Source organism: Lathyrus oleraceus, chromosome 2, assembly GCF_024323335.1.
Source record: "Lathyrus oleraceus cultivar Zhongwan6 chromosome 2, CAAS_Psat_ZW6_1.0, whole genome shotgun sequence".
NCBI classification, from domain to species: Eukaryota; Viridiplantae; Streptophyta; class Magnoliopsida; order Fabales; family Fabaceae; genus Lathyrus; species Lathyrus oleraceus.
In genome coordinates, this window is record NC_066580.1 from 354934366 (window position 1) to 354948507 (window position 14142).

General features: G+C 38.6%; 3 protein-coding genes across 3 annotated transcripts; 2 read left to right on the top strand and 1 right to left on the bottom strand.

Annotated features, from left to right (window-relative positions):
* The first annotated feature begins 219 nt into the window (after window positions 1-219).
* Window positions 220-944, top strand: LOC127123246 (nuclear transcription factor Y subunit B-3-like). The gene is made up of 3 exons (XM_051053482.1): window positions 220-304; window positions 414-651; window positions 842-944. The coding sequence occupies exons 1-3, from the start codon at window positions 220-222 to the stop codon at window positions 942-944; spliced, it is 426 nt and encodes a 141-aa protein (XP_050909439.1).
* Window positions 945-1130: 186 nt separating this feature from the next.
* On the bottom strand, window positions 1131-7498 carry LOC127123247 (uncharacterized). The gene is made up of 2 exons (XM_051053483.1): window positions 6553-7498; window positions 1131-1144 (listed from the first exon to the last, which is right to left on the bottom strand). The coding sequence occupies exons 1-2, from the start codon at window positions 7496-7498 to the stop codon at window positions 1131-1133; spliced, it is 960 nt and encodes a 319-aa protein (XP_050909440.1).
* A 4239-nt stretch (window positions 7499-11737) lies between these two features.
* On the top strand, window positions 11738-12094 carry LOC127123248 (nuclear transcription factor Y subunit B-9-like). The gene has a single exon (XM_051053484.1). It carries the CDS (start codon window positions 11738-11740, stop codon window positions 12092-12094), a length of 357 nt encoding a protein of 118 aa, XP_050909441.1.
* Window positions 12095-14142: the final 2048 nt, after the last annotated feature.

A 14142-nucleotide genomic window follows, 5' to 3' on the forward strand; every position in this document is an offset into this window, starting at 1 on the left:
ATAATGAACCCTAACAAATTCCTAATAATATTCGTTCATCAAAGTGAAACAGTGGTGTACAAGAGAGGAAAAAACGTTTTGAAGCATTATTGTCGTCGTGCTGATGTTGTTGGAGGACGGAGGATGTGGTTCCGACATTACCGATGTTGCCATGACAATGAAGGAGTGATAATCGCGGCGGTATAATAATATTCGAACGGGACAGTTGGATATTCAAGAATGGCGGACTCCGACAACGCTTCTGGTGGTCCACACGGCGGCGGATCTAGCGCTCACGACAGCGAGATGTCTACGAGCGAGAAAGGCAAGTTCCTTCCAATAGCGAATGTAAGCAGGATCATGAAGAAGGCACTTCCATCGAAAGCGAAGATCTCCAAGGACGCAAAAAGAATCGGTAAAAGAGTGCGTTTCAGAGTTCATCAGCTTCGTCACCAGTGAAGCCTCCGACAAGTGCCAACGCGAGAAGCGAAAGACAATCAACGGCGACGATTTTCCATGGGCGATGACAACGGTTTTGGTTGTTGGTGGTCGGGGGTGTGTAACGGTTTCCAGGTGGGTTCACCGGCGGATGTTTGATGTTGACGGTGGATTTTGGTCGTTGATGGTTCGTGAAGGTGAAGGAGGTTGGTGCGGCGTTGGGGTTGTTGAGAGGTGAGGTGCGGTTGTGAAATGGAGATGGTTGACGAACGGAGGGAGATAGCGGTGTGGAGATGGAAGATAAAGGGTTTTGGTTGATAGTAGCTGGAGTGAGTGAGAGAGATGGAGTGAGGTAGGTGGAGACAGAAGGGTGAGGTGTGTGAGTGGCTTTATTTCTTTTCTTTTTTTTTTAACATTTTTTCAGTGAGAGCGGGGGAAGAGAGATTTGTGTGAGTATTAGAAGGAGAGAAAGTGCCAGCTGGCCTTTCATTCCCGTTGGAGGTGTTAATGATATTAGCTGGAAATGATTTATAAGGAATCCAATGCTATCTTATTTTAACATTATTATTTTGAAAATCACCATTGTTATTTATTCTTAATTAAAAATATGGTTATCACAAATAAAAACTCTAATTGTTTAATTTGATATTTTGAATAAAGAAATAAAATGACCGGACTAAAAATAGAAATTGGATATAAATTTACTCGAAAAATTAAATCGGACATACTAAAATGACCAGTACAAAATATACTTATTGAAAAAATACAGCGTTTCTTTAAATTTTGAAATAAATTCGCACCGGTCAAAAGGCTTAGGGGGGTCGAAATGCAACCGAAACAGCCGCTGAAAAATACAACGAGCACACCAGTTTAAACTACGTCAACCGTAAATTAATAATACTGGTGTCTGTATTTTTAATTTTGAAACTTTTTACCCGCTGATTTGTGCAAGTTCTTGAGAAATGATTCAACCGATTTTTCTGTATTCTCATTAAATTTATCCTGACTGATATTTTAGGTATTATTCATGATGAAATGTATGTTATGCTGTGCATATGATGCAAATTAAAAATGAAATTAATTCTATGAAAATTTAAATATGCCCGGACAAAATTGGGGTATGACAGCTGCCCCTATTTAATTATCTTGAACTAGAAAGTAAGAATGACGACAGTCTTCATACATTCGTGGTGGAAGGTAATTAAATACGAAAAGACCCAAATTTTGTCCTTTGAAATGCAATGAGATATGTAGAAAGAAAATGAAATGGATTCTAACAGCACCAAGGTGATAGGGGTAGAATGCCAAATCAATGTCAACCCTCGAATCGACATTCAAATCTTGCAAAAGTCGTTATTGTTGTAAAGACAAATGTCGGACTAAAATTGAAAGGTTCTCTGGAACCAAAAGGAAGACAGTAGAGTTGCCACCACCAAAAGGATGATAGTAATTCAACATGATTTCCAGGATCGTCATCACCAAAAGGATGATGGATACGCTGAGTTTCAAAAGTAGTTATCACCAAAGGATGATGGTTAACTCATCAACTTCAAAGATCACTGTCACCAAAAGGATGAAGGTAAGATCCAACAACAAAACTTGTTATCACCAAAAGGATGATAATAAGTCAAATGACTTTAATGATTACCATCACCAAAAGGATGAAGGTATAGTCAAACAACAAACTTGTTACCACCAAAAGGATGATAATAAGTCGAAACTCAATGATCACCATCACCAAAAGGATGAAAGTAAGATACAAGACAAAACTTGTTACCACCAAAAGGATGATAATAAGTCAAAACAAACACCATCACCAAAAGGATGAAGGTAAGATCAACAACAGAACTTGTTACCACCAAAAGGATGAAAATAAGTCGATAATAACCTTAAATGATAACCATCACCAAAAGGATGAAGGTAAGAACAAAACTTGTTACCACCAAAAGGATGATAATAAGTCCTAACTCACCATCACCTAAAGGATGAAGGTAAGGTCAAACGACAAAACTTGTTACCACCGAAAGGATGATAATAAGTCAATAACTCAAATGATCTCCATCACCAAAAGGATGAAGGTAAGATAAAAAACAAAACTTGTTACCACCAAAAGGATGATAATAAGTCGACAGTCACCATCACCAAAAGGATGAAGGTAAGATCCACAACAGAACCTGTTACCACCAAAAGGATGATAATAAGTCAATAACCTTAAATATCATTGACACCAAAAGGATGACAGTAAGATCAAACAAACAGAACTTGTTATCACCAAAAGGATGATAATAAGCTGAAACAGACTCAATGATCGCCATCACCAAAAGGATGAGGGTGAGATCAAAACAAAAACCCGTTATCACCAAAAGGATGATAATGAGCCCATAACTCAAATGGTCACCGTCACCAAAAGGATGAAGGTAGGATTAAACAACAAAACTCGTTACCACCAAAAGGATGATAATAACTCGATAACTTTTACGGATCACCGTCACCAAAAGGATGAAGGTAGGATCGAACCACAAAACTTGTTATCACCAAAAGGATGATAATAAGTCGATAGTCACCATTACCAAAAGGATGAAGGTACTACAAAGAACAAGACTCGTTATCACCAAAAGGATGATAATGAATCAACAATCACCATCACCAAAAGGATGAAGGTGATATCATAACTTCAAAACTTGTTACCACGAAAAGAATGATAATAAGTTATACTAACTTCAAATATTGCTGACACCAAAAGGATGACAGTGGGGTTGGACTTTCCAAATGTCACCATCACTAAAAGGATGATAGCTTAAACCAAACTCCATAATCTCTATCACCAAAAGGATGATTTTAGATTGAACTGGATGTCATCACCAAAAGGATGATGGTTGAACCAAAATGACAAGGATCCTTATCACCACAAGGATCGCCGACACCAAAAGGATGACGGTAGGCTGTAATAATTGCAGAGGTCATCATTCACCAAAAGGATAAAGGTTGGACCAAAACTCCAAGGATCTTCGACACCAAAAGGATGACAGTAAGATCACAAATGTCGAGGATTTACCATTACCAAAAGGATAACGGTGATCGTAAACAGGGTGAAGATTAATATTTTTCCTCAATGGACTTTCACCAAAAGGATGATAGTGAGAAAAATATTGGAAAAATAAGGCTACTGACAAAGTTCAATAAACCTGACTTGCTGTGTAGTATTGGAACATTACTGGGTAAGACTTGCTTGGGGTATCCATCAACAAAAGGTTGCATAACAAATATTCTCTGGGGAGGTGTAGTTTTTGTCAACAAAAGGTTACAAGAAACGACTTGTTGAGGGACGCTCAACGCGAAACAAGGTAAGTGTTTAAAGAAACCATGTTTGACTTAACTGAGTATAACGTCTTATCAACAAAAGGTTGAAGGATGTAGCTCAATGGGGAACGCCCGATAGTAGGGTAGGAACTCACTTAGAGGAAGTGACAATGACTCAACTGAGGGTTGGCCCGGATGCCTACGACTAAACCTTGGATTTTGATTTGTGTTATATGCATAAATGTTATGTATGCATTTATATAATGAGGTGATGCATATCATGCATGCGATGCATGTTTTCATGCAGGGAATGATTGGGTTGTTTGGGATTGGCCCCCCTTTCAAAGGCAATGTATTTTTCTGGAAACCAATATTGGTTGGATTTAGTTTTTATGAGGATGCCAGCAAGGTGGACTTTGGTTTTTCTGGTAATTGTCAATGTGGATTGAGCTATTGATTGGTGAACGGATCTGACTTCTCGACACTCGGGAGTTAACGATGTGATGAACACGCAATAGATGCGGATACTCTTGGTGCCCCAAGTTTGATCTTTTGCTTATATATTGTGTATTCGTCTTTGAGAAGATCTCGATTTCTTCTTCTGATGCATTTGGCCAGCCTGTAACTGAGCATAACGACGTCATCAACGCATGATGGTTATGCCTTTGACGTGCTGCAAGGTTTGTTATCAAGATGTGATGTTGTATGAACTTTTGACACTTTTGTTGTGAATCCAAGAAATCACTAATGTCTGAAACAATCTGCTTGACTGACTTGAAGATATGAAGGGAATTTGCCCCTTGCAACTTGTCTTGCCCCAGTCTATAGGGAGTTTAAAGGAATTCTCTTTGAAAGGAAACCTTCAGGAGTGATTATCCCATGACATGGTCTGAGTTCGTTTCCTTCAATGTCTGACTCTTGTAATGGTCTGTCCCTTGTTTAGCTTTTGAGGGACTTGCCCCAGACTGCGTGAGTATTGAAGTGTTTGTTCCTCCCTGATCAACCGATGCTTGGAGATTTGTCTTATGCTGACTGCTTCTTATGTCAACTTGATCAAAAGATGTCATGCCCCTGATTCACAGGATGGTCTTGATTCATGTCAGCACCAACGATCAAGTGCCCCTTGAATTGCTGCTTGCTGGAATTTTCTCGATGTCAAGTACTGACTAACAATTAAGAATTGTTATCCAAGAAATGGTGATTTTAATGCAATGGTTATGCAAGTTTTGAAAAACAATCATTCATTAGGAGTGTCGTGGTAGTGTGTGGCGAATAGACCATGAGTCCAAACGCGGTGTTTGATTTAGCTAGTGTGTGAGTGATGTAGAGGGTATAGAATATTAGCAAATCTTTAGGAGTCAGTTTACATAACCTTGCTGTATTATGCTTTCAGAACAAACCTTACTTCAATTAGGTCTTTTGAAGGTTGTAACGTGGCTTGGTTCATGGTTATTGAAACAAAAGGATATAAGGCTCAAAGTTTATTTTAACCCAGCCCTTCTTCATGATGATCTCCAATCCTATGTTCATGTTAATTCACACATATTCGTCTTTTGCAGGTGTAAGGATAAAGATGGTGATTAGAGGTGTCTTGGAATGGCAGCCACCTTATTTCTTTTTTTGGATGTCGGTGACCCTTTGATTTTGGTATGGTGGTCACTGAATCTTGTTTTATTTTGTTGAGAACTTTCGTTGTCTCTCTTGATTTTTGTTTTGATCCCTAACTTTTGCATGGACCGCTTGTTGAAGCTTTAATCCATCGGGATTGCCCCAGTTTTGCCTAAGTCTCCTTATCGGGTGTTCGAGTTAGCGGGCTTTTTCTTTGATTTTTTTTTAATTGTGACTGCTAAGTCATTGGTCATTGAAGAACAGCAGACCTAAAATTTGGATTTGTATGGTTTCTTCGGCACTTCAAGATGTGTGCGAAGAATTATGTGATTGATCCTTGTGCGGGATGTTTCACCTTGTAAATTGAGTCATGTAGTCAGATTTAACTGAACACTACCCTACCCCAGGTTAAGCGTAAGGGTTTGTAGATCCGAAAGAAACTCCTACTTCTAGGCTCGAAGTGGTTGACTACGGATTAACTCCTTATATCTCCAGTGTTTGGGGATTTGAAACAATGCATGTACATCATTAGCCGAATTTTATCCAAAAGCATTCAATCAGCAATTATGAGTATTTTGTTTTCGTCATCCTCCTTCCAACATTTGCTAACAATAAAGAAGGTGAAGTGGAAAAATATGTGTTTGTGATTTGCAAATGTGATAGATGAGTGGAAAAATATGTTTTCGTCATCCCATTATAAAACCAAATACAAATAACAATGTTTAAAGCATACAGTACTTAAACAGACAAGAATAAATTACAAAAGTGCGAAATGGTAAAAATGGCATAATGATTGCCGTCATTCAGCGAAACGGGACTTCATCTCCTGATTCACTATCGAGCTGGCTTCATCAGGAACTACTCCGCTTGTTCAGGTTGGTGAGAAGCTTTATCTTCGAGCTTCACTCGACTCTGCATGCGCTGGCATGGGATTTGTTGCAACATTTGGCCAAACTGGTGTGAAGGTAACTTCCTTACTGTCAATCAGGCCTTGGACTTTGTGTTTTAAAGCCTTGCAATTCCCCACTGTGTGCCCTGGGGCACCCATGTGATACTCGCAGTGAGCATTGACGTCGTAGCCTGGTGGATATGGCGGAGTTGCAGGTGTTAGCTCCTTCAAAACAATTGATCCATCCTTTAGCAGGTAGGGAAGGATCTTGCTGTATGGTACTGGCAAAGGATCGAAATGTCTTTCTGGCCTCCTTGCCCTCTGTTGGTTAGGTTGACGTTGTGGTGGAGCACGTTGTTGTTGATTCTGATGTTGTTGCTGATAAGTTGGCTTTTGATAAGGCTGCTGATATTGTTGTTGATAGGGTTGCTGATATGTTGGTTGATATGGTGTTGAGATGACAGCGGCGACCTGGTGATAAGGCATAGGACAATATGGACGTGCCCTATATCCTCCTCCTTCCATTATGGCATTGGGTGCTAGATCAGTATTGTACTGGTAATGCCTAAGGAAGGCTTCAACGAGATCTCTCCAAGATTGGACCTGACCTCTCTCTAGCTGCATATACCACTCCAAAGATGCCCTACTGAGACTATCTTGGAAGTAATGAATCAGGAGTTGATCATTACGGATATGGGCATCCACCTTGCGGTAGTAAGCTCTGAGGTGAGTTCTTGGGCAACTAATCCCTTTGTACTTGTCAAAGTTCGGGACTTTGAATTTTTGCGGAATCACCAAACCTGGTACCAAGCACATGTCGACAGCGTCCAAACGGGGAGTAGTGTGAACCTCAAAGGACTTGAATTTCTCTTCCAGAGCATGGAGTCTCTCAACAGCTGGGTCCGGGAGATCTCCAATAGCAGGTTTGGCTGGTTGTGGCATGAAGAAGGCGTCATATGGATCTTCATCACCTATCACAGATCCGTGTCGAGTAGATGTAGCAGAATGCTCATGGGGGTTCATGTTGACCATGGGAACAGGGATGGGGATCGGTCCTCCTCTGGGCTGGGCAAGATTACCATTAAGGTCAGTCTCTCCAGGGATGCTAAGCGATGGTGATCCAAATTGAGCAGCAACTCTTCTGGCTTCGGTGCTAGTCTCGACATCCTTCTCCTTCTGGGCTAAGAGCAACATGGTCTCAAGTAAATGATCCATCTTTGCCTGTATAGAGTCAATGTCTGTCCTCATTGAAACTTGGTTGGCTTCAAGCTGTTCGAGTGTCATCTTGTAGTTGCGGCGTATCTCGTACCGGTGTCGAGTAGTCAGTGTTTACTGGACAAAGGGTAAAATATGGTGTAAGGTTTTGTTTCTGGAAGATGAAATGCAATGCATGTTGATGATATGCAAATGCATGAAATTCTGCCATGTTTTTCACAAAGGAATACAAACTCAAAATTATCCACACATCGTGTACATCAGTATAACATGAAGAAGAGAAGGTTTCTCTGATCACAAGAAATTCCCAGAGGTAGGTTCTAAAGTTATGTTTTCAAGGAAGGAACTTAGACTCACGGATCAAGTTCAAAACATCCTCGCAATGGTGGGCTAGCCACATCGTGATGGGAGTTCTGAAACGATCTAATCTAAGTGGGATTCTCGCATTGTTCGAACAAGGTGTAGACCCTTAGGTTCAATACTACATAATCGCCAATCATGAAAACAAAACCTGGGTTTAAGGTGAGGTCCCTAGACTCACGGATTGAATTTAAAATTTCCCCATAATAATGGGCTAGCCACATTGTGATGGAAACTCCCAACAGATCTAGTCTAGGTGGAGTCTCCGTATTGTCCCATTGAGGTGTACACCCCTTGGTTCAATACTACACAACTCCGGGTTCTAAGTTCTTCTCGAAGCTCGGGTATGGAGCTTATCTCACAGCATACACCAAGTCCCATATCAAAGTATCAACACATTACATACAACACAAGTAATTAGAATAAAATACGGAGAGATAAACATGGAAAGAAAGAATATCTTCCAACAGTCATAGCAAAATCAGACTAAGTTAGGCTAGACTCTCTCTTGTTTGGAGCAGGTTCCCCAGCAGAGTCGCCAGTCTGTCGCACCTCGAAAAAAAGCGATCCCTCGCGATGGAACGCGGAAAAATGTTGTTTGAAACAGAGTCGCCACCAAACTTTATTTATCCGAATGAAGGAATAGGAAAATATCGAGAAAACCTTTAGGAAAATAGAATAATGGTCGTCGCAACCATATTCGGGTTCGGGAGTCGATTACGCAAGGGGAAGGTATTAGCACCCCTCACGTCCGTTGTACTCAACGGGAACCTTTTAGTCTGATTTGTTATTTGACTGTTAGTTGACTGTTATTTGCTTGCTTCGAGTAATTAGAATGGATGATAGATATGGATGAAGACCTCAGGAGGGGGGAAATAGGAGGTTTTTTTATTAGTGTGCTCGCGAAGATTCAGTAATCTCCTGCCTACGTATCCTTATGATGCAATAAGGAAATCAAAGCATTCGTAGTTCGGGCAACTACGAATATTTGGTGTATTTTGTTTTGATGAACGACTGTGTAGGTGGGTGTTCTAACGGCTAAACGTTGGCTTATCTACTCTCGGTGGAGGCTCTAGCACTAGTTTATTGTGCGTATTAGAAAGGATTGACAGTGTTCTTTTTAAAAGACTTTTGGTCACGCGGGGATGACAAGTTGAATTGATGTGTTTGGGTGTTTTGGTTTGGTTTCGATCGCGCGGGGGCGAGAAGCTAGTTTGATGTGTTTGAGATGTTTTTGACGAACAACGAAAGATTGAGCAATGTGGTGTACATCAATCGTCCAATTCTTTCGAGGAATAATAAGGCGAACGCCTTCTACTCCTTTTTTCGTTCGAATTATTTTGAAAGTTTATTTGTGGATGCTGAATACGCACGGTAGTGAGGCGTAGGCCTCCTACTTGCTTATTCAAAGAATAATGAGGCGAGCGCCACCTATTCCCTTATCCAAGTTTATTTAGTGTGTATTAGTCAAAAGTCGATGATTTGAGCAATATGGCGAACGCCAATTATTCAAATAATCGAGAGATGGTGAGGCGAACGCCTCCCATCTTTTATCATCCAAAATTTAATTTACGAAAAGAAATGTTCTTTAAATGTCGTATTTGATTTCGAAAATAGTTTGAATTTTGAATTGGTAGGTTTTAAAAAGTCGATGATTTGAGCTATGTGGCGTACGCCAATTATTCAAATAATCAAGGAATAGCGAGGAGAACGCCTCCCATTCAATCAATTAAAGTTTAAGTTATTAAGTTTATGTTGGGAAATTGGGTTTGATATGAAAAGGTGATTTGAATTTATATGATTGCGGTTTTAATTGGATGACGAAGATTCAAGCAATGTGGTGTACGCCAATTATTCGAATAACCAGAGGATAAAGAGGCGAATGCCTCCCATCCTTAATTATCGGAAATTTAGAATTAAAAGAATTTAAAATTTGTAGTTGATTTAGAAGACGTGATTTGAATGTGTATAATCATGGTCTTAAAATAATTTGAATTTATATGATTGTGGTTTTAATTTGATAATGAAAATTCGAGCAATCTGGCGTACGCCAATTATTCGAATAGTCGAAAGATAATGAGGCGAACGCCTCCTATCCTTAATTATCGGAAATAATTAAAAGAATTTGGAATTTTTGTTGATTTAAAAGAAATGATTTGAAATGTTATGGCTTGATGTTTTAATTAAATGACGAAAATTCGAGCAATTTGGCGTACGCCAATTATTCGAATGATCGAAAGATAATGAGGCGAACGCCTCCTATCCTTTTATTATCTGAAAATTTAGAATTTAGAAAATTTAGAATTTAGAATGTTTTTAGAAATTATATTTGATTTGATAAAGTGATTTGAAATTGTATGATTAAGGTTTAATTTGATGATGAAGATTCGAGCAATGTGGCGTACGCCAATTATTCAAATAATCGAAAGATGGTGAGGCGAACGCCTCCCATCCTCTTATTATCTGAAATTTAGAATTTAGGACTTAGGATTTGTAGTTGATTTAAAAGATGTGATTTGAATGTGTATAATCATGGTCTTAAAATAATTTGAATTTAGAACTTATATTTGATTTTGAAAAAGTGATTTGAAATTGTATGATTAAGGTTCAATCGGGTGACAAGAACTCGAGCAATATGGCGTACGCCAATTATTCAAGTGCTTGAGAAATAGTGAAGCGAACGCTTCCTATATTCCTTTTTATCCCAAACTTTAATTTAATTAGTCTTTACGTTATATAAAAAAATATAAAGTTCTTTTTTGAAGTGTATTGGTGAAAATGATTTGAATTTGGATTTATAGAATCAACCGGGAAAAACAATTAAAAATAACGATACAATGAAAATAAATTATTTATGTTTTTATTGTTTCCATTTTATTAAGGTAATAATACATAGTGATTATGTTTATAATAAAAAAAACTAGAAACAAGCTGTATTAAAAGGTGGGCTTAAAAAATAATGGTGATCCCGCAAGCCAAATCCGATTTCAAAATGCAATGGAATAAAGTAGCATCCAACGAAATGTTACTGTAATGAATGCTAAACAAATCAATTTTAGAGTGCAATGAAACAAAGTAGCAGCATCAAACATTATTGCTTTATCAAAAACCAAAATGAACACTAAACAAATTAATTTCAAAATGCAATGGATTAAAGTAGCAGCACCAAACATTACTGCTATATCAAACCAACATGAACACTAAATAAATTAATTTCAAAATGCAATGGATTAAAGTAGTAGAACCAAACATTACTGCTATATCAAACCAACATGAACACTAAATAAATTAATTTCAAAATGCAATGGATTAAAGTAGCAGCACCAAACCTTACAGCTATATCAAAACCAACATGAACACTAAACAAATTAATTTCAAAATGCCATGTATTAAAGTAGAAGCACACCAAATGTTACTGTAATATCCAACCAACATGACCACAAATTGATTTCCAAATGCAATGGATTAAAGTAGCAGCAACAAACATTACTGCTATATCAAAAATCAACATGAACGCTAAACAAAATTAATTTCAAAACGCAATTCAGTAATGTAGCAGCAAACCAAACCCCACTGTAATACCAAAATCGACATAAACAAATCAAACTAGAATGTTACTACGAACACTAACGAATGAAAACAAAACTCAGAATATTTACCCAGCAAACAGGTATGCTATTAATAACTCAAAACCCAAACAAATGATGGCATCCCACTGTATTCTTTAAAATAATGAACCCGAACGAATTCCCAATAATATTCGTTCATCAAGGTGAAACAGTGGTGTACAAGAGAGGAAAAAACGTTTCGAAGCATTACCGTCGTCGTGCTGATATTGTTGGAGGACGGCGGATGTGGTTCCGACATTACCGATGTTGCCATGACGATGAAGGAGTAATAATCGCGGCGGTCTAATAAGATTCGAATCGGACAATTGGATATTCAAGAATGGCGGACTCCGACAATGCTTCTGGTGGTCCACACGGCGGCGGATCTAGCACTCACGACAGCGAGATGTCACCGAGCGAGAAAGGCAAGTTCTTTCCGATAGCGAATGTAAGCAGGATCATGAAGAAGGCACTTCCATCGAAAGCGAAGATCTCCAAGGACGCAAAAAGAAACGGTTCAAGAGTGCGTTTCAGAGTTCATCAGCTTCGTCACCGACGAAGCCTCCGACAAGTGCCAACGCGAGAAGCGGAAGACGATCAACAACGACGATTTGCCTTGGGCTATGACAACGGTTTGGGTTGTTGGTGGTCGGGGGTGTGTAACGGTTTCCAGGTGGGTTCACCGGCGGATGTTTGATGTTGACGGTGGATTTGGGTCGTTGAGGGTTCGTGAAGGTGAAGGAGGTTCGCGCGACGTTAGGGTTGTTGAGAGGTGAGGTGCGGTTGTGAAACGGAGATGGTGGACGAACGGAGGGAGCTAGCGGTGTGGAGATGGAAGATAAAGGGTTTTGGTTGATAGTAGCTGGAGTGAGTGAGAAAGATGGAGTGAGGTAGGTGGAGATAGGAGGGTGAGGTGTGTGAGTGGCTTTATTTCTTTTATCTTTTTTTTTTTTTGCGTTTTTTCAGTGAGAGCGGGGGAAGAGAGATTTGTGTGAGTATTAGAAGGAGAGAAAGTGCCAGCTGGCCTTTCATTCCCGTTGGAGGTGTTAAGGATATTAGCTGGCAATGACTTATAAGGAATCTAATGCTATCTTATTTTAACATTATTATTTTGAAAATCACCATTGTTATTTATTTTTAATTAAAAATATGGTTATCACAAATAAAAACTCTAATTGTTTAATTTGATATTTTGAATAAAGAAATAAAATGACCGGACTAAAAATAGAAATTGGATATAAATTTACTCGAAAAATTAAATCGGACATACTAAAATGATCAGTACAAAATATACTTATTGAAAAATTACAGTGTTTCTTTAAATTTTGAAATAAATTCTCACCGGTTAAAAGGCTCACGGGGGTCGAAATGCAACCGAAACAGCCGCTGAAAAATACAACGAGCACACCAGTTTAAACTACGTGAACCGTAGATTAATAATACTGGTGTCTGTATTTTTAATTTTGAAACTTTTTACCTGCTGATTTATGCACGTTCTTGAGAAATGATTCAACCGATTTGTCTGTATTTTCAATAAATTTATCCTGACTGATATTTTAGGTATTCTTCATGATGAAATGTATGTTATGTTGGGCATATGATGCAAATTAAAAATGAAATTAATTATATGAAAATTTAAATATGCCCAGACAAAATTGGGGTATAACAATATGCACACAAGAAAGGGCTCCCTAGGAGTACCTAGGACACTTTGGGTGCTAACACCTTCCCTCTATGGAACCAACCCCCTTACCTGTAATCTTTGGCATTTTATTAGTTTTGATTTGAAAACTTCTTACTTTTAGGTTTTGTTCGTATTTTTTTCCTTTTCCTTTGGAAACAATAAAAGCGCGGTGGCGACTCTGGTTTTATTGATAGCTAGCTTATACATAACTTGATAATCATGAATTTACTGCTACAGAAATTAAGTGGTGACTCTGCTGGGGAGTAATCTCCAGTGGGTTTAGCCTAATTTTTTGGGTGTATATAATTGTATATATGTGATGTATGAATATTTATTTATATGATATAATCTTCTTGTTGTGCTTGGTGATCTTTGAGTGGTGAGATAATTTCTAACTCGAACTTGAGTGCAATTAAGATAGGAGGATGGTATAGTCATGTTCGACTTGTGTGGAGTAGTCCTTAACAAGTTGACTTGAGATCCATCTGCTCAGTGGAAACCCTTTTGGATTTGGGGATGTAACACAAGTATTTGTGGTTAGGCATTACTATCTCTAATTTGGGTCCGAGAAGCTGAGGATCTTAGAACATTTACGCCTCTTGGCCTATTTAGGACGTAGTGCGAAGACTGTTCAAGTGTAAACTTGATAACAGTTGTTATGCGATACTACACTCTGACGAGTTTCTCTTGAGAATATTATGGGTCGATGAGTCAGTCATCTTAACCTGTAATATCCGATAGATGGAATTAAGACTCTGGGAACTTTTTAGAACATGATCTACAGGTTTTTATCCATAGTTCACTCCTTTGGGATGGTTCTTACCCAGACTCCATGCTCGTGACTTACAACAAACCCTTGACTCTTGGTTGATCCAATCAAGTCTTGTCAATATCAATGGAAATTGGGTGTTGATAAGGTAAAAACCATAATCCACCAAAATGGATGATTGATCTTGACAATGACTTGATTCATCTCTTGACCTTTGTTTGTTTGCCTTGTGTGTGATCCCTTATTTGTGATTGTTTCATTCATGCATTCATGTGCATCATAACATTCATCA

Excerpts from the sequence above, each read along its gene's own strand:
- LOC127123248 (XM_051053484.1), top strand. The coding sequence starts at position 11,738 with ATGGCGGACTCCGACAATGCTTCTGGTGGTCCACACGGCGGCGGATCT.
- LOC127123247 (XM_051053483.1), bottom strand. The coding sequence starts at position 7,498 with ATGACACTCGAACAGCTTGAAGCCAACCAAGTTTCAATGAGGACAGAC.
- LOC127123246 (XM_051053482.1), top strand. The coding sequence starts at position 220 with ATGGCGGACTCCGACAACGCTTCTGGTGGTCCACACGGCGGCGGATCT. Across the intron at positions 305-413 it reads GATGTCTACGAGCGAGAAAG|AGTTCATCAGCTTCGTCACC; the intron begins GCAAGTTCCTTC and ends AGTGCGTTTCAG. Across the intron at positions 652-841 it reads GGCGTTGGGGTTGTTGAGAG|TGAGAGCGGGGGAAGAGAGA; the intron begins GTGAGGTGCGGT and ends ACATTTTTTCAG.